Raw genomic sequence first — 24,100 nt, 5'->3', positions numbered from 1 at the left:
TCTATTAAAATTAAAAGAAAATAACTTTAATTTCTCATATATTTTAAAGTGGATCACATGCAATGAATTACATTGAAGTACGGTGACCACTATGTAGGCATTTAATTCATTTTCTTCCCACGGTGGAAGAACATGAAATAATGATGCGACAGACTTGGTCTCCTCACCAGCAAATGCACAAATCCAATGGGTTAATGTGTCCCTCCCCCTCTTTTCCCCTGCGCCCCCCCCCCCCCCTTTTCCAAATCAAATACAATCATGCTACTTTCCCTGCCAATACTGGCTGCATCTCTGATCTTAAAAATAAAACATAATTCCAGAAAAGAACAGCAAGTCCATCTGTAGAGGTAATTTTAACCAAAGTCGCCAGTCAGGAAACCCACCTTCGATGCGGAGTTAAATCAGGCAAGGTGAAAAAAAACAGCCTTGTGCCCCCTTCCTGTCAGTTTTGGGAGGATTTGGTTAAAATTGTCCCCTTTATCTGAAAAGAAAGAAATGTAGGTTTAAGTTGTAGAGAGATCCTAGAAAATGAGTGTTTAATTTTTTGAAAAGCTGGTGGATAACATGCAACAATCATCTCATTAAAGCTGTTAATTCAGAATAAGGGGTCGCGCGTTCAAAATGGAAATGAAGAGGAATTTCTTCTCTGAGGATCGCGAATCCGTGGAACTCTCCACCCCAGAGAGCTGCGAAGGCTGGGTCACCGAACACACCCAAGACTGACTCCCAAACGCCAAGGGAGTCCAGGGCGATGGGGAGCGGGCAGGGAAGTGGAGTTGAGGCCAAGACCAGACCAGCCATGATCCCACTGACAGACGCATGATCTTCAATATTCCCCTTTAAAAGACATGACTGTTGTGGAAATCCCACAACAACTAATGTTTGTTTCAGTGTGCGCGGCTGCTGAAGGTTCATTGTTTCCTTGGTCGATAATTGCCTACTTCAGTTCCATCAGTTTGCAGTCTTCACCCTCCCCACAGGTTGGGGGCTCAATGTGTTCTGTGACCACCACCATCACTTCCCTCTGAACTGTATTTTTAAAATTCATTCTCGGAATGTTGGTGTCGCTGGCAAGGCTTGCATTTATTGCCCCATTCCTTGTTGCCTTGGTGAGCCGCCTTCTATTTGATATCACCCCCGCCCCCCCCCCCCCCTCGAGGTTAGGGTGCAGGAGCCGGCGAGTGATCGTGGAGCGACGCGGTCGTGGCCAGGAGAGGCGTGAGTTTAGGGCCAGAAAAAGCGTGGGCCCAGGGGCAGCACTGGTCAGCCCACACTGCGATTGTGTGCGCACTAAGTCCATGCAGCAGAGCTGGTCTCCAGTCGTCTTGGTTAACCTTTGCCAGTGGACCAAGACTTAGCTCTGTCAAGCCCGTGTGGTGGCTGGTGTGCAACGGCCACCACATGTTTTTAAAAAAAAAAATCCATGCATAGGCATCTTCCACCCTTCAGGCTGCAGTTCGGGACCTGGAATATTAGGTCCTTCATTGAAGCACTGTGAACTCAACCCTACTTGGCGTGGAAGCATGTCATCCTTGATAAGAGGGATTGCCTATGATGATGATTATGTAGGCAAACAGGAACTGTTTTACAAACAAGGTCACTCGAAGAACAATGAAATGAATAGTTAAATTGACTGCGGCCATGCTAGTTGAGAGGAATGTTGGCCAATATACAGAGAAGTCCCTGCTCTTCAAATGGATGTAAACAACCAGACCAAGAAGATTGGGCTTTGGTTTAATGTCTCATCCAAAGGATGCCATCTCCAGCAATGGAGTATTCCCTCAGCATTGCATGAAAGTGCGAACTTAAATTATACACTTATGTGAGGCTTTGACTCAGAACTGTCTGATCTAGGATCGGGCATGGCAGCAACTGAGCTAAGTTGACTCTTTCTGGGACTAGAGATAGGGAATTTGTCAGCATCTGAAAATGAGGTGAAAAATAATATTTTGCTAGAACAGAAATTAATGTCTCCAGTAACTGAAGAGTACACACTGCCAACAAACTGCTGGTGCTGAACTTTGTTTAGCTGTAATTTTATATAAAATACACTAGTGACATTTTGTTGAACTTGTTTTTGGCCAAAAGAGATAGGAGATAAACAGCAGAGTTTTTCATAAAGCATCACAACTTTTAACATTTCGATTCTAGTTTTATGCTCTTAAGATAATTGTGTGCTGTGAGACAGTAACACATGGTGAATTCTGACATCCTAAACTATGAAGACAAAAACTGAAGCTGTTATTTAAAAATGTAACAGAAACTGGTTATTTTGATGGGATCAAATTTCAGCATTACTGCACATTAGAAGTTTTTGCTGGGTTCAATTTTTAATAATCTGTTAATAAAAACAAATACACTGGTACAAGTCACTGCTATGTTTAGAGAATCCAAAAATCTGAGTGCACTACATAATTGCCTTGAAAGTTGCTAAATAATTTGCACAAAAATTCTATAGTTCTGATACGACTTGTTGAATTTTACAGCAGATTGAAATCGTTGTGCTTCAGCAATGAATTGAATAGATAGTTTAAAAATTATAACAAATTTGAAGAGAAAAAATTGAGAGTTTTTCACTGGTTAATGAATAGGCAGGAATCAAGCATAAAATCAAAATTAATCAATCATTTCGTCAAATGCAGTCACTGTTGACACAATTTTGAAACATTTTCTATCAGAAGAACAAAAGAGAAGTTGGAAGAAATGTTTGCATACATAGGGTTTATTTCAGCATGGAATGCTTTGCTAGAAGTGGCTATTGAGGCTTCATTAAAAGGGGAATGTAAAAAGATGCAGGGGAATGGGATTAGACCACTCCAGGTTTGGTCAAATAGACTCCTTCAGTGCTGTAAATTCTATGATCAATCAAATTGTAAATAAAAAGAAATCTCTCAAATGCTGCAAGTTCTGATCAGACTTTGACTGGATAATTTAACTTCACCTCTTCTCTGATGCTGACTGGTCTACTGTGCATTTCTAGCATTTTCGATTTTATCTTTTTAAAATTTTCAAATGCCTAATTATGTATATAGTGAGGAGAAATAGCTTTTTGGTTCACTTAGCCTAACTAAATTAATTCCATGAATTTTCCTTTGTTATTTGGAACTGGTGCTGGTTTGGTGCCATCTCATCTTGAAATCATTATTCCTATTTTGTTTTGTCTGAAACGTCCGTAGTTTTGCTGTGGGTTTAAATCAAGCATTAAAAAAAAAGTATCATCCAGCATGTAGAATCCGAAACTTGACTTTCTGATGCAAGAAAACTAAAAGAAACCGGTACTTTAAAAAAAAAAAATAACTTTTTTGAAGTGAAATATCTGCAAATATTTCAAATTAGTCATTTCAATTTATTTCTGATGATTTGACTGTCCATTTAGTCATCTTTCAAATTTTTGCCTTATTAAAAAAAGATTGGTTATGTTACCTGTATTTAACTTTTCTACTGTTTTGTTAAGGAGTTAATTTATTTCAGTTCACAGTATGTTGTGGCTTTTCTTTTGCAATTCAAAAAAAATCTATGGAAAATATCCAATGTTCTCATACAATTGTAGCGATACATCAAGCTACATATTCTCTAAGAACTAATTCTGAACTCCAATATTATCTTGGTACACTGTGTTTCACTAAGTATTAATGTTTGTGTTTAAATTAATCAACTGTCAGCTACTACTTGTGCTACTTTCCTTTTCCTTTTATTGCAGTGACTTGGTGCAAATTTGGGGAAATCAGTTTACTTCCTTGCTGTCTGATCCAGTTGGAATATTAATTTTAAAAGTTTGATTCCAGGCTAATTAAGTCAGCTAGGAGGTCTGTTCCTGCAGATGTTGGATACTTTGTGAGAACTGAGTAGAGCAAGCCTGAGAGTTGAAATGTGTTCTTATAATTCAGTCCAGATGTCAGTTACATATTCCAGTGGTTGACTTTACTTTCATATTATGCACTATAATCTTCTATTTAACTGTTTATTTCAATTTAGGATGCAGTTCAGGTGCTTTTGAAGCATTCGGCTGATGTGAATGCTCGTGACAAAAACTGGCAAACTCCATTACACATTGCTGCTGCAAACAAGGCTGTGAAGTGTGCCGAAGCTCTGGTTCCTCTTTTAAGTAATGTAAATGTCTCCGACCGAGCAGGGAGAACTGCTTTACACCATGCTGCCTTCAGTGGGCATGTAGAGGTATTCTATTAAAACTATTTTACATTGGGTTAAAGTTGAATAATCTGGATTAGTTGTCTTTTTCTTAATTAAAAGTAATTCCTTTTGTATGAATTGTCGGGAATGTAAAGTTTATGTGGGAAAGTTTGATACTTTTTCTGGTTTATAAATATCTGATTCGAAGTGCATAATTGTCTAAAGATGTTTTAGGGTATGACCTTGTTAAAAGAAAGAAAAGAAAGGCTTGCATTTATGCAGCACCTTTCATGACCAGCCGATGTCTCAAAGTGCTTTACAGCCAATGAAGTACTTTTGGAGTGTAGTCACTGTTGTAATGTGGGAAACACGGCAGCCAACTTGCATACTGCAAACTCCCACAAACAGCAATGTGATAATGACCAGATAATCTGTTTTTATGTTATGTTGATTGAGGGATAAATATTGGCCAGGACACTGGGGATAACTCCCAATGTTTTCTTCGAAATAGTGCCTTGGGATCTTTTACATCCACCTGAGAGCAGACGGGGCCTCAGTTTAACGTCTCATCCGAAAGATGGCATCTCTGACAGTGCAGCACTCCCTCAGCATTGCATTGGAGTGTCGGCCTAGATTTCTGTGCTCAAGTTCCTAGAGTGGGACTTGAACCCACAACCTTGTGACTCGGGAGCGAGTGTGCTACCACTGAGCCACAGTCTTGACACTGTTAAGTACATTTCTGAACTAATAGCATACTCAAATGATAGCCAATATTGCAAGTGTGATGTGTTCAAAACACAGAGATAAGAAAGGAGCAAAAGGAATAGTGAAATCTCAGCTCTATGCACTGGCCCTGCAGGCAAAATAGTAGTAGAGTTCAGAAAGAATTTTTAAAAAGTGAAACTGGTAACAATTTAGGAAATTCTACAAGGCCATACTCAAAATATAACAAATTTAATTTTGAAAGAAAAATCATAGAATGGCGTTTCTTTTTTGTGTTCCCATATATTGCATCTACAACTCGTAAATCAACGTTTTCATCATGACGCTATGTTTCTAAAAAGTGCCACGTATTGGCTTCATGAGCTATGATTGTTTGTACCAGCTACCTTAAGCATTTCTCTCACTTCCCCTCCCCCAACCTATTTTAGTTCTGTGGAGAAATGTTATTAAAATAACCGTATATATGATGAATTGTGCAGTTCTCCTGGACACAGTGCCTTAGTGTTTTAGGCCCAATATGCTTTGAAGTGCTTGGTACAACACTAGTCCCTTTTCCTAACTACAAAATGTTGTAATTCTGTTGAAAGGATTAGCGATATATATTGTAGCATCATATACAGCGTAGACTTTTTCAAATTATTTTCACTAAAATAAGCTTGAAAAAGAATTACAAACTATGTAAGCAACTAAATTTTATTTAATAAAAACAATTGCTTTCTAGATGGTTAGCTTGCTTCTATCCAGAGGTGCCAACATCAATGCCTTTGATAAGAAAGACCGACGTGCTATTCATTGGGCTGCATACATGGGTATGTTGTCGCATTAATGGTTTTCATATTCTGCTCATTAAGTTCTGACAAGTAGTCATTATCGCTTTGTTTTTAATTGCGACCTTGGATTATTTCTTGAAGGAAATTGCAGAGTCGCAGTACTTAATTTGAGGGGGTGGGGGAGGGGTTTGAAATGATACTGTTGGGCAAATAGAGGAATGATGTATTTGAAAGGTGGAGACAGCTGGGTTAGTGGGGGCTTCAGTTTCCATGGGGCCGAGGGGGATGCCAACTGAATTGCCAGTCAAGTTGACTCTTTTCTGATAATGCTTTAAATAAAATGTAATTTGGGTAGTCCCAGTTATATGTTGAGTTGTCATTTTATTTGCACATCTACAATAATAAAAATGGTGATTGGTTGCAACATTATGATAGTTTTCTGCCTGTATGTGCTTTAGAGTATAATGTGAGACATCCCACCATAGTCCCTTACCCCTCCAGTAAGTCCGAAATAGTTTGAACTTACCAAATGTTTGCTCCATCACTTGACGAGCCTTCAAACCCTCTCCCTGCAACAAAAATAATAACTCAAGGTCCCTGAGCCAAATTAGAAAGGAAATCAGAAGTGCAGAACTACATTTAAATCCTTGAAAGTGATACATTGCTCAAGTGAAGCAGATCTCTGAGATAGTGAAGCATTATTTAAAAGCTCTCCATTTCACCCTCAGCTTGGAAGTGAGACATCGCTCTCGCTCTCTTTCCCTCATTCTTTCTCCCTCCTTCCCATCCTCCTTTCTCTCCAATGTAATGACGCCCCCAATTTAACAGAATAATGCCGCCATCCCCTAAATGATTGCGAAAACAGTTCCTCTGCCCAGCACCGCATTCCCATTGGAAGGATAACCTGTGTCTGATGTTAAATGGTGCACGCACCTGACCCACAATGAGGGAATTCCATCCCTGAGGATCACAACCCCTTCTCCCAATAAGATAGCTTCCCATCCTTTGTTCGCTGCTCAATCCCATTCTCTCCTCTTCACTCTTGTCTCCTCATTCCTCTTTTCCACATATTCCTCCACCTCTCCCGATTCCTCGATTTTCCTTTTCCCCCATCTCATCCCTCGTAGCCCATTCATTGTGGGGGTAGTGAAGTCACAGTGATGTGTGGTAAGGGTAGTTGCAGAGCCACAATGTTTGGTTTAGGAGGGCATTTGAAATTATGCCACTGGGCAAACAGGGATGATGTGTTGGGAAAAGTGGCCAATTTGCCCAGCTGGACTATGAGTCGGTGCTTCAGTGTCCATGGGGTGAGAGGGAAGCCAATCGAGCTGCCTGTCAAGTCAGCCACAGCGTACTGGATGATGGGAGTTCAGGAGAGCAGCTGGGTTCGGGGGGGTGCGGGTGTAGCAGCGCGGGATACATACTGAGGACCAGGGGTACAAGCAGGGGTGGCTACACGTGTGCGGGTTAGTTGTTGGAGGAAGTTGCTTGTGAAGAAGACTGAGCCATTGAGGTGAAAAGTGGTCTGGGAGGGCTGAAATGGGCCAGTTATATGTAAGAAATTCTACACGTATCTAAACCTAGTTAGGTATTTCCTGTATTTATTCAATGGCTGCTGACTTAACACACGGGATTCAGAATTAGGTTGCTCCACAGTGACACTCAATGGCCGGAGCCTGTAACATAATGTAGACTCAACCTGTTTTTTTTAGAATTGGCTCTATCGACTATTGTTTTAGTAGCTAATGTTACAATTAACATTGAAAATACCTACAAACATTACTAGTGCTGCAGAAAAATGTGGACCTTTTATAATGTATTCTTACATTGAATTAATATGACCTAGGTCTTGGTGAAATGTCTTTGTAAAATAGTTGTTGAGATCCACTCAGTGATTTTAATAGATTTGCTAATGTCAAATAGCAATAATAGTTGTGGTATTGTTGACAATGTAACAAGTCAGTGCCTGGATGTCATGCTTACCCTGCTGCTTTTTGTAGGCCACATTGAGGTGATCAAACTGTTGGTAGCACATGGAACTGAAGTGACATGCAAGGATAAGAAAGCTTATACGCCGCTTCATGCTGCAGCTTCCAGTGGAATGCTCAGCGTAGTCAAGTACCTGCTAGATCTTGGAGTTGATGTAAGTTGAAGAACTTCAATTTGTTCAGTTGAATGTTTGTGAAATGATCCAGCTCTTCGATTTTTCTCTATGTAGCTCATTTCTGGATAAGAATTTGTTCTGCTATTAACTTAATACATCATTATATTTTAACCAAACTTCTGAAGTCTCCATGAGATGCTGGATTTCTTTTTAAAACTAAGCACTTGACATTATCCATGAACTTTGTTTACGTACCCCATGGATTCCTTTTTTAGTGAAAGTATTTTCGCCAGACTGAATTTTCCTTAAGCCTGCATTTTGACAATGGAAATAGTGGAAACAATCACTTGAGCACCAAATATTAACATTCTGTACTTGAACATTAATTTGCTACTTGCTGACATCTTCATTTGGTTTGTCCATTGTTTCATTTGGATTTTTTAAACCAAGTTTACTCTCTTTTTCTTACTACATTCTTAATTTTGATAGTGAAACTTGAAAGTACTTGTAGGTTTGTATCCATAATTAACCATAGCCCTCTGAACTTTTATCAAAATAATTTTCAGCACTGAGGAAAATATTAGCTACATTTATGGTTTCCTCCCATTGTACAGTATATTTGTGTAAAAACATGTCAACTTTCCCTAGCCCTCCATCATCTAATCTGTTACATGTGAGCAATGACCTAACACTTGACAATTCATGCACATCAAAAAGGTGTGCAAAGCCTAACATAGAAAGTCAAAATCAAAATACTGTGGATGCTGAAATCTGAATAAAAACAGGAAATGCTAGAAACGCTCAGCAGATCAGGCAGCATCTGTGAAGTTGAAAGGTCATTGACCTGAAAAATTGACTTTTTTTTCTCTCTCTAAGATGCTGCTTGACCTGCTGACTGATTATAGTATTTTCTCTTTTTATTGTAGTAGAAACTCACTTTGTCCTGTATACAGCTCAGATCAAAGCGCTGCATTCCTGCCACATGCAGTCGTGAATGGTGGTGGACAATTATACAACTAACGGGAGGACGATGCTCCATGATATTAAGGGAATCAAGGGTTATGGGGATAGTGCAGGAAAGTGGAGTTGATGTAGAAGATCAGCCATGATCTCATTGAATGGCGGAGCAGGCTCAAGGGGCCGAATGGCCTACTCCTGCTCCTAACATCCCCATCCTCAGTGATAGCAGAGGCCAGTGCAAAAGATAAGGCTGAACCATTCACAACCATCTTTAGAACATAAAAATTAGGAGCAGGAGTAGGCCATTCGGCCACTCGAGCTTGCTCCGCCATTCAGTAAGATCATGGCTGATCTTCTACCTCAACTCCATTTTCCTGCACTATCCCCATATCCCTTGATTCCCTTAATAACCAAAAATCTATCGATCTTTATCTTGAATATATTCACAGCCCTCTGGCGTAGAGAATTCCAAAGCTTCACCACCTCTCAGTGGAGAAGTTTCTCCTCATCTCGATCCTAAATGGCTGACCCCTTATTCTGAGACTGTGAACCCTGGTTCTAGATTCCCCAGCCAGGGGAAACATCCTCCCTGCATCTACCCTGTCAAGTCCTGTAAGAATTTTGAATGTTTCAATGAGCTCACCTCTCATTCTTCTACACTCTAGAGAAGAAAGACCTAGTCCACTTAATCTCTCCTCATAGGATAATCCCCCCCCCCCCCCATCCCAAGAATCAGTCTGGTGAACCTTCGTTGCACTCCTTCAATTGCAAGTATATCCTTCCTTGGGTAAGGAGACCAAAACTGTACACAATACTCCAGGTGTGAAACATAGAAATATAGAAAATAGGTGCAGGAGTAGGCCATTCGGCCCTTCGAGCCTGCACCACCATTCAATAAGATCATGGCTGATCATTGCCCTCAGTACTTTCCTGCTTTCTCTCCATACCCCTTGATCCCTTTAACCGTCAGGGCCATATCTAACTCCCTCTTGAATATATCTAACGAACTGACATCAACAACTCTCTGCGGTCGAGAATTCCAGAGGTTAACAACTGAGTGAAGAAGTTTTGCCTCATCTCGATCCTAAATGGCTTACCCCTTATCCTTATGTGGTCTCACCAGGGCCCTATATAATTACAGTAAGACTTTAGTACTCAAATCCTCTTGCAATAAAGGCCAACATACCATTTAATTTCTTAATAGCTTGCTGTACCTGCATATTAACTTTCAGTGATTCGTGTACAAAGACACCCAGGTCCCTCTCAACACCAACATTTCCCAATCATTTACCATTTTAAAAATACTCTGCTTTTCTATTTTTCCTACCAAATTGGATAACTTCACATTTCACCACATTATATTCCATTTGCCATGTTCTTGCCTAGTCACTTAGCCTGTCTATATCCTCTTGAAGTCTCTTTACATCCTCTCCACAACTTACATTGCCACCTAGCTTTGTATCATCAGCAAACTTGGATATGTCACATTTGGTCCCCCCATCCATATCATTGATACAGATTGTGAATAGCTAGGGCTCAAGCACCGATCCTTGCAGCATCCCACTAATTACAGCCTGCCTACCTGAAAATGACCCGTTTATTCCGACTCTCTGTTTTCTGTCCATTAACCAATCCTCAATCCATGCTGGTATATTACCCCCAATCCCATGAGCCCTAATTTTTTTTAATAACCTGTTTGACACCTTATCAAATGTCTTCTGAAAATCTAAATATTTATTCTACTAGTTACAACCTCAGAAAACTCTACAGATTTGTCAAGCATGATATCCCTTTCATAAATCCGTGTTGACTCTGCCCAATCCTATTAGTATTTTCTAAGTGCCCTGTCACCATATCCTTAATAATATATTCTAGCATTTTCCCTACTACTGATGTCAGGCTAACTGGTCTGTAGTACCCTATTAAATAGTGGGGTTACATTAGCTATCTTCCAATCGGCAGGAACCATTCTAGAATCTATGGAATTTTGGAAGATGACAACCAATGCATCCACAATCTCAATAGCCACCTCTTTCAAAACCCGAAGATGTCGGCCATCAGGTCCAGGGGATTTTATCAGCTTTCAGTCCCATTAATTTCTCCAGTACAATTAATTTACTAATACCAATTTCTTTCAGTTCCTCAGTCTCGCTGGACCCTTGGTTCTCCACTATTTCTGGGAGGTTTTTTTGTGTCTTCTGAAGACAGCCACAAAGTGTTTGTTTAATTTCTGTGCCATTTCCTTATTCCCCATTATAATTTCTCCTGTCTCAGCCTGTAGGGGACCCACATTTACTTTTGCGAATCTTTTCCTTTTTGCATACCTAAAGAAGCTTTTACAGTCTGTTTTTATGTCTCTTGCAAGTTTACTCTCATTCTATTTTCCCTTTCTTTATCAATTTCTTGGATCTCCTTTGCTGAATTCTAAAATCCTCCCAAACCTCAGGCTTACTGCTCTTTTTGGCAACAGTATAAGCCTCTTCTTTTGATCTAATACCAGCTTTAACTTCTCTTGTTAGCCACGATTGGATCACTTTTCCAGTGGGGTTTTTGTGCCTTAAAGGAATGTATGTTTGTTGTAAATTATGCAATCTTTAAATGCTAGCCATTGCTTGTCTACCATCATACCTTTTAATGTAGTTTCCCAATCTACCTTAGCCAACTCTCCCCTCACACCTACGTAATTTGCTTATTTCATAGATTTTTACAACACAGAAGGAGGCCATTTGGTCCATCATACCTGTGCTGGCTTTTTGAAAGAGCTATCCAATAAGTCCCAATCTCTCGCTCTTTCCCCATAGCTTTTCAAAAATACATCCAACACCCTTTTGAAAGTTAATATTGAATCTGCTTCCCTCTTTCAGAAAGCATAGTTTACAAACATTTCTCATCTCCCCTCTGGCTCTTTTGCTAATTATCTTAATCTGTGTCCTCTGGTTACTGGCCCTGCTGCCAGTTTCTCCTTATTTACTCTATCAAAACCCTTCACTGTAGCTGGTTCCCTTAAAATTTTTCTTAGGATAGCTGACACTCATCCACCAAACTCAGATCAGACAACCTGCTGAATTTCAGCAGATTACTCAGCGGAGGAAAATAAACTAACAAGGATTCCCCGAGTAACTGAGAGAGAAGAGCCCAGCGGCGAGATCCCGACTACTTGGTGGACGAGGGAAATGTGGCGTATAGAAGAATCTTTCTCTGGTGACCCTCCTGGGCCCAAGTCCTTCAGATGTATTTGATAGCAGTTAATTTTGCTGTGTCGATTTGGTTCTGAGTCAGAAGGCTGTGGGTTCAAACCTCACCCAGGACTTGAGCACATAATCTAGGGCACCACTTCAGTGCAGTATTCAGGTAATGCTGCATTGGCGACATATCTTCAGTCAGAGGTGTTGAGTGAATGATCCATCTTGGCCTCCTCCTGAGGTCCCCACCATCACAGAAGACAGTCTTCAGCCAATTCGATTCACTCCATGTGATATCAAGAAACGGCTGAGCGCATTGGATACAGCAAAGGTTATGGGCTCCGACAACATCCTGTCCACAAAAAGCAGGACATATCCAATCCGGTGAATTACCGCCCCATCAGTCTCAATATTCTCAATCATTGGCAAAGTGATGGAATGTGTCGTCAACAGTGCTATCAAGCGCCACTTACTTACCAATGCTCAGTTTGGGTTCCGCCAGGACCACTCTGCTCAAGACCTCATTACAGCCTTGGTCCAAACATTGGAAATATATCACCGTTCCTTCATCGCTAATTCAAAATCTTGGAACTCTCTCCCTAACATCACTGTGGGAGTATCTTCACCACAAGGACTTCAGTGGTTCAAGAAAGCTGCTCACCACCACCTTCCCGAGGGCAATTAGGGATGGGCAATTAATGCTGGCCCTGCCAGTGACGCCCAAATCCCAGAAATAATTTTTTTTTTAAATGCATCAATAAAACATTTGAACTATTTCTGCTAATATCTTGTAAAAGAGGCCGAGAGTTGCATTTTCAGCTGCTGTTTGCTGTATGAATATGTGCTTTCCTCTGTCTAGTTTCTTTTCTCTGGAGATCGCAAACAATCTTCCACAAATTCTTTGGGTTTTTTCCACTTTTAAAAAAAAAATAGCTGCATAATGCCCCAGCCCAATTTCATCTTCTTTCGCATTTGTTTCCCATATATGTAGTGAACAATTTAAAATAGTTTAGTTAAGTTATCATGAAATCCGCTAAAGTGAACAAGGAGTTTGGAATCAAAATGGTTTCAACACAAACCAAATATTAATGGATTTGTAAAAGTAGCTTCCAAGTATTTTATTAAATTATATTAACCATTCCTTAGAATGAAAGCAATTCATTGCTCAACACAATGAATTGCTAAACACAATTTTGCTGATAGTGAAGAATGTTGGCATCAATTTTAAAACTTTGTGAGCATGTCTCTGGATCTTTAGACTTGTTCTTTGTAGAATTCTTAGATTTTATTAGCATTGCTAATAAAATTCATGTGTACTCTTGTGTCCATTTACTGTTATGTACTTCCACAGATTAATGAACCAAATGCATATGGAAATACCCCTCTCCACGTGGCCTGTTACAATGGCCAGGATGTAGTTGTGAATGAGCTCATTGAATGTGGAGCAAATGTCAACCAAGTGAATGAGAAGGGCTTCACCCCACTGCACTTTGCTGCTGCTTCAACACATGGTGCACTGTGTTTAGAACTGTTGGTCAGTAATGGGGCGGAAGTGAACATTAAGGTAAGGGATAAATGCACGTATTGTCAGTAAATGAAAATAAAAGTCCCCAAATTTGTAAGGCTGAGAACTAGGTTGAAATAAATGAATGTTAAAGATTTTATTTTTGGCAGCAATGACATTCAACTCCCTATTATGTTTAGATTTGTTGATTTAATTTTTGTACTTAAATGTTTTCCTTGGCAGATCAGATGCCCTAATTATAAATTATTAGGTTCCACATTTCAGAGTAAACATCTGTAAAAGTTAACTGCAAGTTTTGGTCTTTGATTCTGGTTGAGGTTGTGTCAGAAGGATACCAGTTTTTGTCAGTTGAAAGCATATTTCATATAGTTTCCCTTTAAAACATGAGATCGATATATGGCTTAATGTGTTTTGTTATGATAAATATTAAGCAGCAAAAATTTGCCTGTTTTGGAATCGGCAATGGTTAAGCTAAAATTTCATAAGCTTCCCTCAGCCTCTCCGTCTTCTCCAAACATGCCTTATCTACCCTCCTTTTCCTTTACAAGGTCCTTATGCATTTTACCACCACCCAACTCTGTCCACCTCTCTCACCAATGCCTACTTGAATCTCTTCAATCTGGGTTCCACCCCTCTGCTAGATAGCCATGGTCAAAAGTCGACAATATTGTTTGACTGCAGCAGCAGCTCAATATTCTCCTTTTACACTTCTTGACTTCTGAGCAGTCTTTGGCATGATTGACAATTTCATCTGCTCCACTGCTTCTCCTCTGACACCACCTACTCTTGCTTCCATTCCTGCCTTTCCTAACATAGCTGGGGTGTTACTTTTTTGTAGGAAAAATAAGGAGGTTACATACTACTTGGAAAATAAATGTCTAAATGGGGTAGAGGACCAAAGTGATCTGGGAAGACAGATACACAAATCACTAAATGTAGCGATGCAGGTTAATAAGGTCATAAGCAAAGCACTGGGGTTCATTTCTGGAGGGATAGAATTGAAAAGCAGAGACGTTATGTTAAACATATTGATCCTTGGTTAGACCACACTTGGAGTACTGTGTCTCCATATTATAAAATGGATAGAGAAGGTGCTAAAAAGAATTACAAGGATGAAGGATGGACAGGCTAGGGCTCTTCAGAAAAGGGAAAGAAACGTAGAGAAGATGTTTCCACTTGTGGGAGGAGACCCAACAATCAGGGCCATAAATATAAGAGTCACCAATAAATCCAATCGGGAATTCTGAAGAAACTTCTTCACCCAAAGAGTGGTAAGGATATGGAACTCGCTACCACAGGAGTAGTTGAGGCGAATAACATAGATGCATTTTAGGGGAAGCTAGATAATCACGTGAGGAAGTAAGGAATAGAAGGATATGCAGATAATGTTAAATGAGGAAGGGTGGGAGGAGGCTCGTGTGGTGCACAAACACCGGTATAGACCAGTTGGGATGAATGGCCTGTTTCTATACTGTAAATTCTGTGTAGCTCGTGTAGCCCTCAAAATGGATTCTTCTCTAGTGTCCACACACTAACCTTGCCATGCTTTGAGATTCCATCCTTGGCTTCCTCAACTGTGAACTCCCCATCAGCAATGTTAACTGTAAATGTGGGACCAACTTCCACCCAGCTTAACCCCTCTGCATTACTATCCTCAACTCCATGACTGATGCATGTTATCCTTGTTTGCCGCTGTCATGGATCACCTAGAACTTTCTCAGCCCCAGCTAACATTCTGTTTGGCTCTTGCCAGAAAGGCCACATCTTAGCCTCCCATCTCCTTCCCCTTGAAAAAAACTAAAACCAGCTGTGCGCAGCCACAATGTCCCATTTGTCCCTGAGTTGAGCCCAAGTCCCATATGCAGTCCATTGCCATGATGCCCACTTCTACGATGACCTTCCTCCATTACAACCACAGCTCCACCAAAACTGAAACTCTGTACTCCATCTTCAAACTTGATTGCTCCAATGCTATACTCAGTTCTTGCCTCTCATCCAGGACAGAGCTTCCTCTATCCTATCCCACAATAAGTTCCACTTACCTACCTCTTACCGTGTATAATTTTCTAAAAATATATTTATCAATTCATTGGCTACACCTCAATTTGAAAATTCTACATTTAAAAAAAAAAAAAAAAATGTTTCTGTTGCTTCTGAATTTCAGTACTGGGGAATGGAATACTTTTTTCAATTTTAGCACCCAGTTTCTTCAATTAACTTTCCTTGGTTGAAGGTAATGCAGAAGTGATGCAGAAAAATGCTCATTTCATCGTTCCACAACACTGTCTCAGCCCCAACCTTTGAAGGACATCTTCATTCTACCGGTGTGAATTTTCCATTGCCCCAATAGCTGATTGGTAGTGTCAATTTGAGTTGTATTGTCAGTTTTGTCTGTGAAGCAATTCTCAGTAGAAACTAGTTTGAAAATGCTCAAATACTCTCTAAACTAATGTTCAGTCCATTAATGACAGAGAGACGAAATTTGAATCTGTAGTCTGAACTGCATTGAAGTCCCAGAGATGGAAAGATGGGGATTCTGAACTACTACACCAGTTTTCATAGTTTTTATTTGGTTCTATTTAAAAGCAAAATGAGCTGGTCATTATTTTACAATCAGTCCAATAGTTTCAAAAATAAATTGCATTTATATAACTCCTTTCACAATCTCAGGATGTCTCAAAGCAATTCACAACAAATCAATTTATTTTTTAAGTAATGTTCACTGTTGTAATGTAGGGAAATACGGCAGCCAATTTGAACCAAGAAGTGCGGCAGCCAAGATCCACAAGGTAATAAGATAAATGACCAGATAATCTGTTTTAATATTGGTTGAGGGATAGATGTTGGCCAGGACTCATGGAGCACTCCCCCTGCTCTTTGAATAGTACCATGGGATCTTTTACATTCACTGAAAGACAACATCTCTGACAGTGCCAGCTTAGATTATGTGCTTAAATCTCAATTAGGGCTTGAACAAATGACCACCTGATAGAGGCAGGGGTGCTACCACTGAACCAAAGCTGACATCTGATTTAATATAAGAACATAAGAAATAGGAACAGGAGTAGGCCATACGGCCCCTCGAGCCTGCTCCGCCATTCAATAAGATCATGGCAGATCTGATCATGGACTCAGCTCCACTTCCCCGCCCGCTCCTCATAATAAATTATCCCCTTATCGTTTAAGAAACTGTCTATTTCTGTCTTTAAATTTATTCAATGTCCCAGCTTCCACAGCTCTCTGAGGCAGCGAATTCCACAGATTTACAACCCTCAGAGAAGAAATTTCTCCTCATCTCTGTTTTAAATGGGCGGCCTCTTATTCTAAAAGGCCTTTCGTTCTAATCTCCCCCATCAGTGGAAACATCCTCTCTGCATCCACCTTGTCCAGCCGCCTCATAATCTTATACGTTTCGATAAGATTAGCTTTCATTCTTCTGAATTCCAATGAGTAGAGGCCCAACCTACTCAACCTTTCCTCATAAGTGAACCCCCTCATCCCCGAATCACCTAGTGAACCTTCTCTGAACTGCCTCGTAAATATGGAAACCAAAATTGCACGCAGTATTCCAGGTGTGGCCTCACCAATACCTTGTATAGCTGTAGTAAGACTTCACTGCTTTTATACTCCCATCCCCTTTGCAATAAAGGCCAAGATACCATTGGCTTTCCTGATCACTTGCTGTACCTGCATACTATCCTTTGTGTCGAGCGTGCACTCATCACATATCACACTGGCACCTGATTGACTTGTCGTATAGGAACAGCGCAGACACATGGATTAGGACTGCTGCTCCTCCTCCCTATGTTGAAATCAAGTCTCCTATTCTAGCTCATTCTTTCCCAGCATCTCAAACCCGTGGAAGTCCTTACCATCCTCTGCCTTTCATACAGTTTTCAAGCTTTTAAAATCCAAGCTTGACACTGCAGCTGCTACTTTCTTTTTTACCTTGTGTTCTCTTATTCTTTTCAACCTTGGTAGCGACCTATAATATGGGCCTTGGCCCTTCACAGTTTCTCAATTTTATAAAAACTGCTGCCCTGAGATTATCTAATTCAGCATAGATTCGAATTAAATGTGTGACTTTCTGGTTTGTATATCCTAGTGACAAATCTTTATCCACTTTAAATTTATCCACAAAGTCATCAACAGAGTTTGTGTGAGCATTTTTTTTGAAACAAGTCAAACCATTTTGTTTAGGGAATAGGAATGTTCCTTGGACTTTTTGAAAGTGTAAGAGTTGATGTAAACACAAACTCTATGATGTGTAGAGTATAATCAGACCACTCCAAGTGATGCTTTCCATTTCTAAGAAAAGTAGAAGTGAGTTGATGTTTTTAGTATCTGGCTGTCAACAAATTTAGGCATTAATTTATGCAAGTAAAATGATAGTTCGAAGAAAAATTCCATTTAAATTAGAATCTTAGAATTTTACAGCATAGACAGAGACCATTTGGCTCATAACACTTATGCCAGATTTCAGAAAGAGAACTATCCATTTAGTTCTGTTTCTCATTCCCCTTGTAAATTATCCGTTTTGAAATATTTATCCACTTCTCTCTCGAAGTCCAATATGGATTCTGCTTCTACCACTTCTGCATAGGGAATTCTATGTCCTAATAACCTTCAAAGAATTTTTCCTACTGCTTTCTTAATTTTTTTTAGTCATGATTTATTGCCCTCTAAGTACCGACATACCAACCAGTGGAAATAGTTTTTTTCTGTTTACCTTGTCAAAATCCCTCAATCATGTAGCAGGATGTGTTCTTTTGAGGTAGGATTGCATTTCAATGGCACACTATAGGAACAGCTCTATGAAAAATAGCTTGTTCTGGAGTAGAAAGATTTAATTCTGTCATTGATACCTCTTGCCTTTATAAAGTTATAAAGAAGATAAAAGTTCTAGATCATAGTTTTGTCCTTCTATTGGCTTTTAAAAATTTTATTTATTATTTACTGCTCTTCAGACCAATATGAATATGCTGTTTCAGTCAGTTCTTCTTTAACTGCATCACTCTTTCCAAATAAATGTCCTGATAGTTTAGTGGTATGGTAGCTTTTTTTTTGAGTAGATAGCAGAGTCTTCAGTGTAATGGAAGTGATGGAAATAAAATTAATATGAATGTAAATCTGTTCATAGTAAAAGACAATATGACCTGGAAATGTAGGTCCCAGTGGTGTGTAGGAGAACCTAGAAACTGCTCATGTGGAATGACTGACCTACTTAAGGGTCTCTCTCGTGGATGAGTAACTCATTGCACATTGAGCTGTCTTGATCATTGAACACCATCCTTTTTGGTTGAGTGGGTACATTGCATGGATTACTGAGGGGCTAACCCTCCAGCATGGCATAGTTTTTTTTTAAGTCATTTCTTTCTAAATGGTGTAAAGCATACATAACTTGTCAATTTTGATTTTTCAGTCGTTATCTATGATAAGTGGCATTTAGAGACTTTGTCATAATGGGAAAAATAGATCCTATAAGTCATATGTTAATATACATGTTGCCGCAGTGTTAACCTATATATGATGTATTTCTGTTTTAGAGTAAAGATGGGAAGACTCCATTGCACATGACAGCAATTCATGGCAGATTCTCAAGGTCACAGACCATCATCCAGAATGGTAATTGGCATTTCATTAAACCAGTTATTTAGCTATTCATATAATCTTCTCCATGTTTAAATTGTTCTTTGATATGTAATTTTAGAGAAAATCCACTTATGTCTTCACTTCAACCACTTGAGAGATAACGTGGGAATTTAATATTTCTTAATTAGCTGGGAGGCTTAGGAGTCTTCTATTTATCAAAATATTAATCAAATGTAACCATGTTCAACTATCAGTATAGAGATTGACAACATAATTTATATATGGTCTTTGAAAATTATGTTGGACAAACCTGAAAACATTGATAATTGTATTTCAGCCTTTCATCAGAAATTAGGATGACCAAAATCTAAACTACAAATTGTGAACCTGTCCTTATGTACTGACACTAGTAGATCCCTTGTGGAATCACTCGTAGCTTCCTGTCACTGGCAACAGCAGAAATACACTGAGAAAATAGTGTCAGTCTGGAGGCTATAAGCTGGAAAATAATGGCAGGGAGGTGGAACCCAATACATTGCGTGCCATTCAGGATTGGGTAGCTGGGAAGATGCCATTCGGGTCAGGGGTCTGATAAGATGGCAGGTTGAGTTGGTGCTCGAACAGACAGAGATCAGGCAAGGAAGAAGCATGAGGTAGAGCTGGGTCAGAAAAGGCAGAGAAAAGAGGTTGGAATCAAAGCTGAACAGGGCAGAGGAACAAGATTGGGCCTGAAAGTTGGGATCATGCAGGGCAGAGAAGCTGGGTTAAATACAGAGCCTGAGTGGGTATGGAAGGTTCAGATCATGTAGAACAGAGAGGTTGAGCAAGTTGAGATTTGCTGCAGTCGAGAGAGGGAGGAAAAGAACTCAGCAAGAATGCTTTTTTTTTAAAAAAAAAAGCAAAGCTCATAAAAGTAGCGGGCAAAAAACTTGTGCCGATCTTACTGGTCCATGCTAACCATGCAACAACTCAAATTGATCATGTATTGCAGGCTCATTCCAGTATTATAGGTCAAAGCACAGAGACATACAGTCTTACAGACAGACACAATGATGCAAGATTTCTAGTGATATAAATTAACATGCTACTACCAGTATTGAACACGTCAGATTTTCCCATATATACAACTACCTCTTGATTGATGGCTTTTGTCCTGTTTCCAAAGTGTGGTTACTGAAGTGAAATTCTGTCACTCAGCCTCAGGACAGCCCTTGTTGCCACTGCTGCTGCCGCCATCATCGCTCATTGCTTTCACTGGGGCTGAATTTACATTAGTAACATAATTAATTTGCCAAATCTAATATTTTTCGCAGGTCTGAAGGCTCCTCAAGTATGTGTTTGTATATAGATGTTATTGAACCTGCTGTGCGCCAATTATGAAGAACATGGTCAGTGCTGTTTGCTAGCCCCACTTCCTTATACCAACTAATGTATAAACTTTTTTTTAATGGGACAACAGCTCTGGGGATTGAGCTATCAAATGTAATATGGTGATGAATTGATGAGAAGATATACAGCCTAACTTGAGTGATTTGGGCTATAGCTGTGCAAATATCTCTCAAGTTCGCAAGGGAAGTGGATACCTTCCCACCACAAGCTTCAAGCAACAGCTCTTGTAATGGGGGTCGTTGCCATGATGCTTTCTGTTCACCAATTGAAGAATTTCTTCCCCCATCCAGTGTTCATCATATTAATTTTATTAGAACCAATGCCAAGGGTTCTGAGTCAAAATGTTTTTTTTTCTAATTCATTCATGGGGTGTGGGCTCCACTGGCCAGGCCAGCATTATTGCCCATTCCTACTTGCCCTTCAGAAGGTGTCGGTGTCATCTTCTTGAACCGCTGCAGTTCGTGTGGTGAAGGTACTTCCACAGTGCTGTTAGGAAGGGAGTTCCAGAATTTTGGCCGAGCAACGATGAAGGAACAGCGATATATTTGCAAGTCAGGATGATGTGTGATTTGGAGGGGACTTGAATTGTGCACCCATACACCTGCTGCCCTTGTCCTAGATGGCAGAGGTTGAGGGTTTGGGAGGTGCTGTCGAAGCAGCCTAGGCGAGTTGCTGAAGTGCATTTTGCAAATGGTGTACACTGCAGGCATGGTGTGCCAGTGGTGGATGGGGTGCCAATCAAGCGGGCTGCATTGTCCTGGATAGTGTCCAGCTTCTAGAGTGTTGGAGCTGCATTCATCGAGGCAAGTGGAGAGTATTCCCCCATCCTTCTGACTTGTGCCTTGTAGATGGTGGAAAGGCTTTGGGTAGTCAGGAGGTGAGACACTTGCTGCAGAATACCCAGCCTCATCACCTGCTCTTGTAGCCATAGTATTTACATGGCTGGTCCAGTTAAGTTTCTGGTCAACTTTGACCCCCAGGGTGTTGATGGTAGGCGATGGTAATACCATTGAATGTTAAGGGGGTGGTGGTTAGACTCTTTTGTTGGAGATGGTCATTGCCCGGCACTTGTGTGGTGCGAATGTTACTTGCCACTTATCAGCCCAAGCCTGAATGTTGTCCAAGTCTTGCTGCATGTGGGCACAGACTGCTTAATATCTGAGGACTTGCGAATGGAATTGAACACTGCAATCATCAGCGAACATCCTCACTTGTGACCTTGTGATGGAGGAAAGGTCATTGATGAAGCAACTGAAGATGGTTGGGCCTAGGGCACTATCCTGAAGAACTCCTGTAGCGATATCCTGATACTGAGATGATTGGCATCCAAAAACCACAACCATCTTCCTTTGTGCTAGGTACGAATCCAGCCAGCAGAGAGTTTTCCCCCGCTTCCCCGACTTCAATTTTACAAGGGCTCCTTGATGGCACACTCTGTCAAGTGGTGCTTTGATTTCAAGGGCATTCACTCTCACCTCACCTCTGGAATTCAGCTCTTTTGTCCATGTTTGGACCAAGGCTGTAATGAGGTCTGGAGAAAAGTGGTCCAGGCAGAACCCCTGAGCATCGGCGAGCAGTTTATTGGTAAGTAAGTTTCGCTTGATAGTATGGTATATATCAATGATTTGGACTTGAATGTTGGGGGTATGATTAAGAAGTTTGCAGATGACACTAAAATAGGCTGTGTCGATAATGAAGAAGAAAGCTGCGGATTGCAGGAAGATATCAATGTATTGGTCAGGTGGGCGGAACAGTAGCAAATGAAATTCAATCTGGATAGGTGTGAGGTAATGCTTTTGGCGAGGCCTAACAATGCAAGGGAATACACATTAAATGGTACGACACTGAAAAGTGTAGAGGAACAAAGAAACCTTGGAGTGTAGGTCCACAGATCCCTAAAGGCAGCAGGCCAGGTAGATAAGGTGGTTAAGAAAGCATATGGAATACTTGTCTTTGTTAGTCGAGGCATGGAATACAAGAGGTTATACTTGAACTGTATGAATCACTGGTTAGACCATTGTAAGATGCTAATTGAGGACATAAGTATGACAAAAACCAGGTTAATAGATGGGAGAAAAGCCGATTTTGAGGGGCTGAGAAAAGAAATTGGGAAAATAAAATGGGCAACAATATTGGCAAACAACAATGGGAAACATGTAAAACGATGTTCAACAGAGTGCAGGAACAATATACTCTGCCAAGGGAAACCGGTCCTTCCTATCCACTCTATCCAGTCATTAAAAGTTGTCATGCAGGTACAGGAGGCAGTGAAGAAGGCAAATGGTATGTTGGCCTTCATAGCTAGGGGATTTGACTATAGGAGCAGGGAGGTCTTACTGCAGTTATACAGGGCCTTGGTGAGGCCTCACCTGGAATATCGTGTTCAGTTTTGGTCTCCTAATCTGAGGAAGGATGTTCTTGCTATTGAGAGAGTGCAGCGAAGGTTCACCAGACTGATTCCCGGGATGGCAGGATTGACATATGAGGAGAGACTGGATCGACTGGGCCTGTATTCACTGGAGTTTAGAAGGATGAGAGGGGATCTCATGGAAACATACAAACTAAACGCGAATGAGACTCCATAGATGAATAAAGCCACGAGGGAACAATTTGAGGGCAAGGAAAGAGGCATACATTAAGTACATGGGGGCCAGCTCACACTGCAATATGTTTGTGCGCTAGGTCCGTGCAGTAGAGCCGGTCTCCAGTCATCCTGGTTAACCCTAGCCACTGAATAAAGACCTAGCTCTGTCAAGCTCGTGTGGTGGCTGGTGTGAAAAAATTCACGCACAGGCATCTTCCACACCTTCAATTGGAGTTCAGGACTGGAACATCGGGTCTTTCATTGAAACACCTGTGAACTCGTAGAAGCAAGTCATCCTCGTTCGAGGGACCGCCTATAGGGAGGGAGGGGATAAGGAGCCTGGATAGAGTGGATAGGAAGGACCTGTTTCCCTTGGCAGAGTGTTCAACAACTAGGGAACATAGATTTAAACTAATTGGGGGCGGGTTTAGAGGAGATATGAGGGGAAATTTCTTCACCTAGAGCATAGTGGGGGTCTGGAATTCACTGCCAGAAAGGGTGGTTGAGGCAGAAAGCCTCATCACACTTTTTAAGTACACATCCAAGTATTTTTTTTTAAGTATCATAACCTACAGGGCTACGGACCAAGAGCTGGAAAGTGGGATTAGGCTGGATAGCTCTTGGTCAGCTGGCGCGGACACGATGGGCCGAAATGGCCTCCTTCCGTGCTGTAAATTTCTATGATTCTATGATAGCACTGTCGACAACACCTTCCATCACTTTGCTGATGATTGGGAGTTGGGTGGTAATTGGCCGATTGGATTTGTCTTATTTTTGTGAACAGGACATACCAGAGCGATTTTCCACATGTTCGGGTGTTGCCAGCGTTGTAGCTGTACTGGAACAGCTTGGCTAGAGGTGCAGCTAGTTCTGGAGCACAAGTCTTCAGCACAACAGCCGGAATTATTTTAAATCTATGTTCCCTGGTTGTTGAACACTCTGCCAAGGGAAACAGGTTCTTCCTATCCACTCTATCCAGTCATTGAAAGTTGGCATACAGGTACAGCAGACCGTGAAGAAGACAAATGGTATGTTGGCCTTCATAGCTAGGTGATTTGAGTATAGGAGCAGGGAGGTCTTACTGCAGTTGTACAGGGCCTTGGTGAGACCTCACCTGGAATATTGTGTACAGTTTTGGTC

At 40.7% G+C, this 24,100-nt stretch overlaps 1 protein-coding gene across 3 annotated transcripts in view; it reads left to right on the top strand.

Moving 5' to 3' along the window:
- The window catches only part of LOC139264567 (serine/threonine-protein phosphatase 6 regulatory ankyrin repeat subunit A), a 235,379-nt gene that overhangs the window by 103,744 nt on the left and 107,535 nt on the right, over positions 1 to 24,100 (top strand). For all 3 annotated transcript variants that reach the window (XM_070881239.1, XM_070881238.1, XM_070881240.1), the window contains exons 5-9: positions 3,976 to 4,176; positions 5,576 to 5,663; positions 7,625 to 7,767; positions 13,222 to 13,434; positions 18,942 to 19,020. In XM_070881239.1, coding sequence (XP_070737340.1) covers positions 3,976 to 4,176; positions 5,576 to 5,663; positions 7,625 to 7,767; positions 13,222 to 13,434; positions 18,942 to 19,020 — 724 coding nt within the window. The remainder of the gene's footprint in view (positions 1 to 3,975; positions 4,177 to 5,575; positions 5,664 to 7,624; positions 7,768 to 13,221; positions 13,435 to 18,941; positions 19,021 to 24,100) is intronic.

This window comes from Pristiophorus japonicus, chromosome 5 (assembly GCF_044704955.1).
Source record: "Pristiophorus japonicus isolate sPriJap1 chromosome 5, sPriJap1.hap1, whole genome shotgun sequence".
NCBI classification, from domain to species: domain Eukaryota; kingdom Metazoa; phylum Chordata; class Chondrichthyes; family Pristiophoridae; genus Pristiophorus; species Pristiophorus japonicus.
The sequence above is the reverse complement of the archived record's forward strand: the minus strand, read 5'-3'. Positions and strand labels throughout refer to the sequence as shown.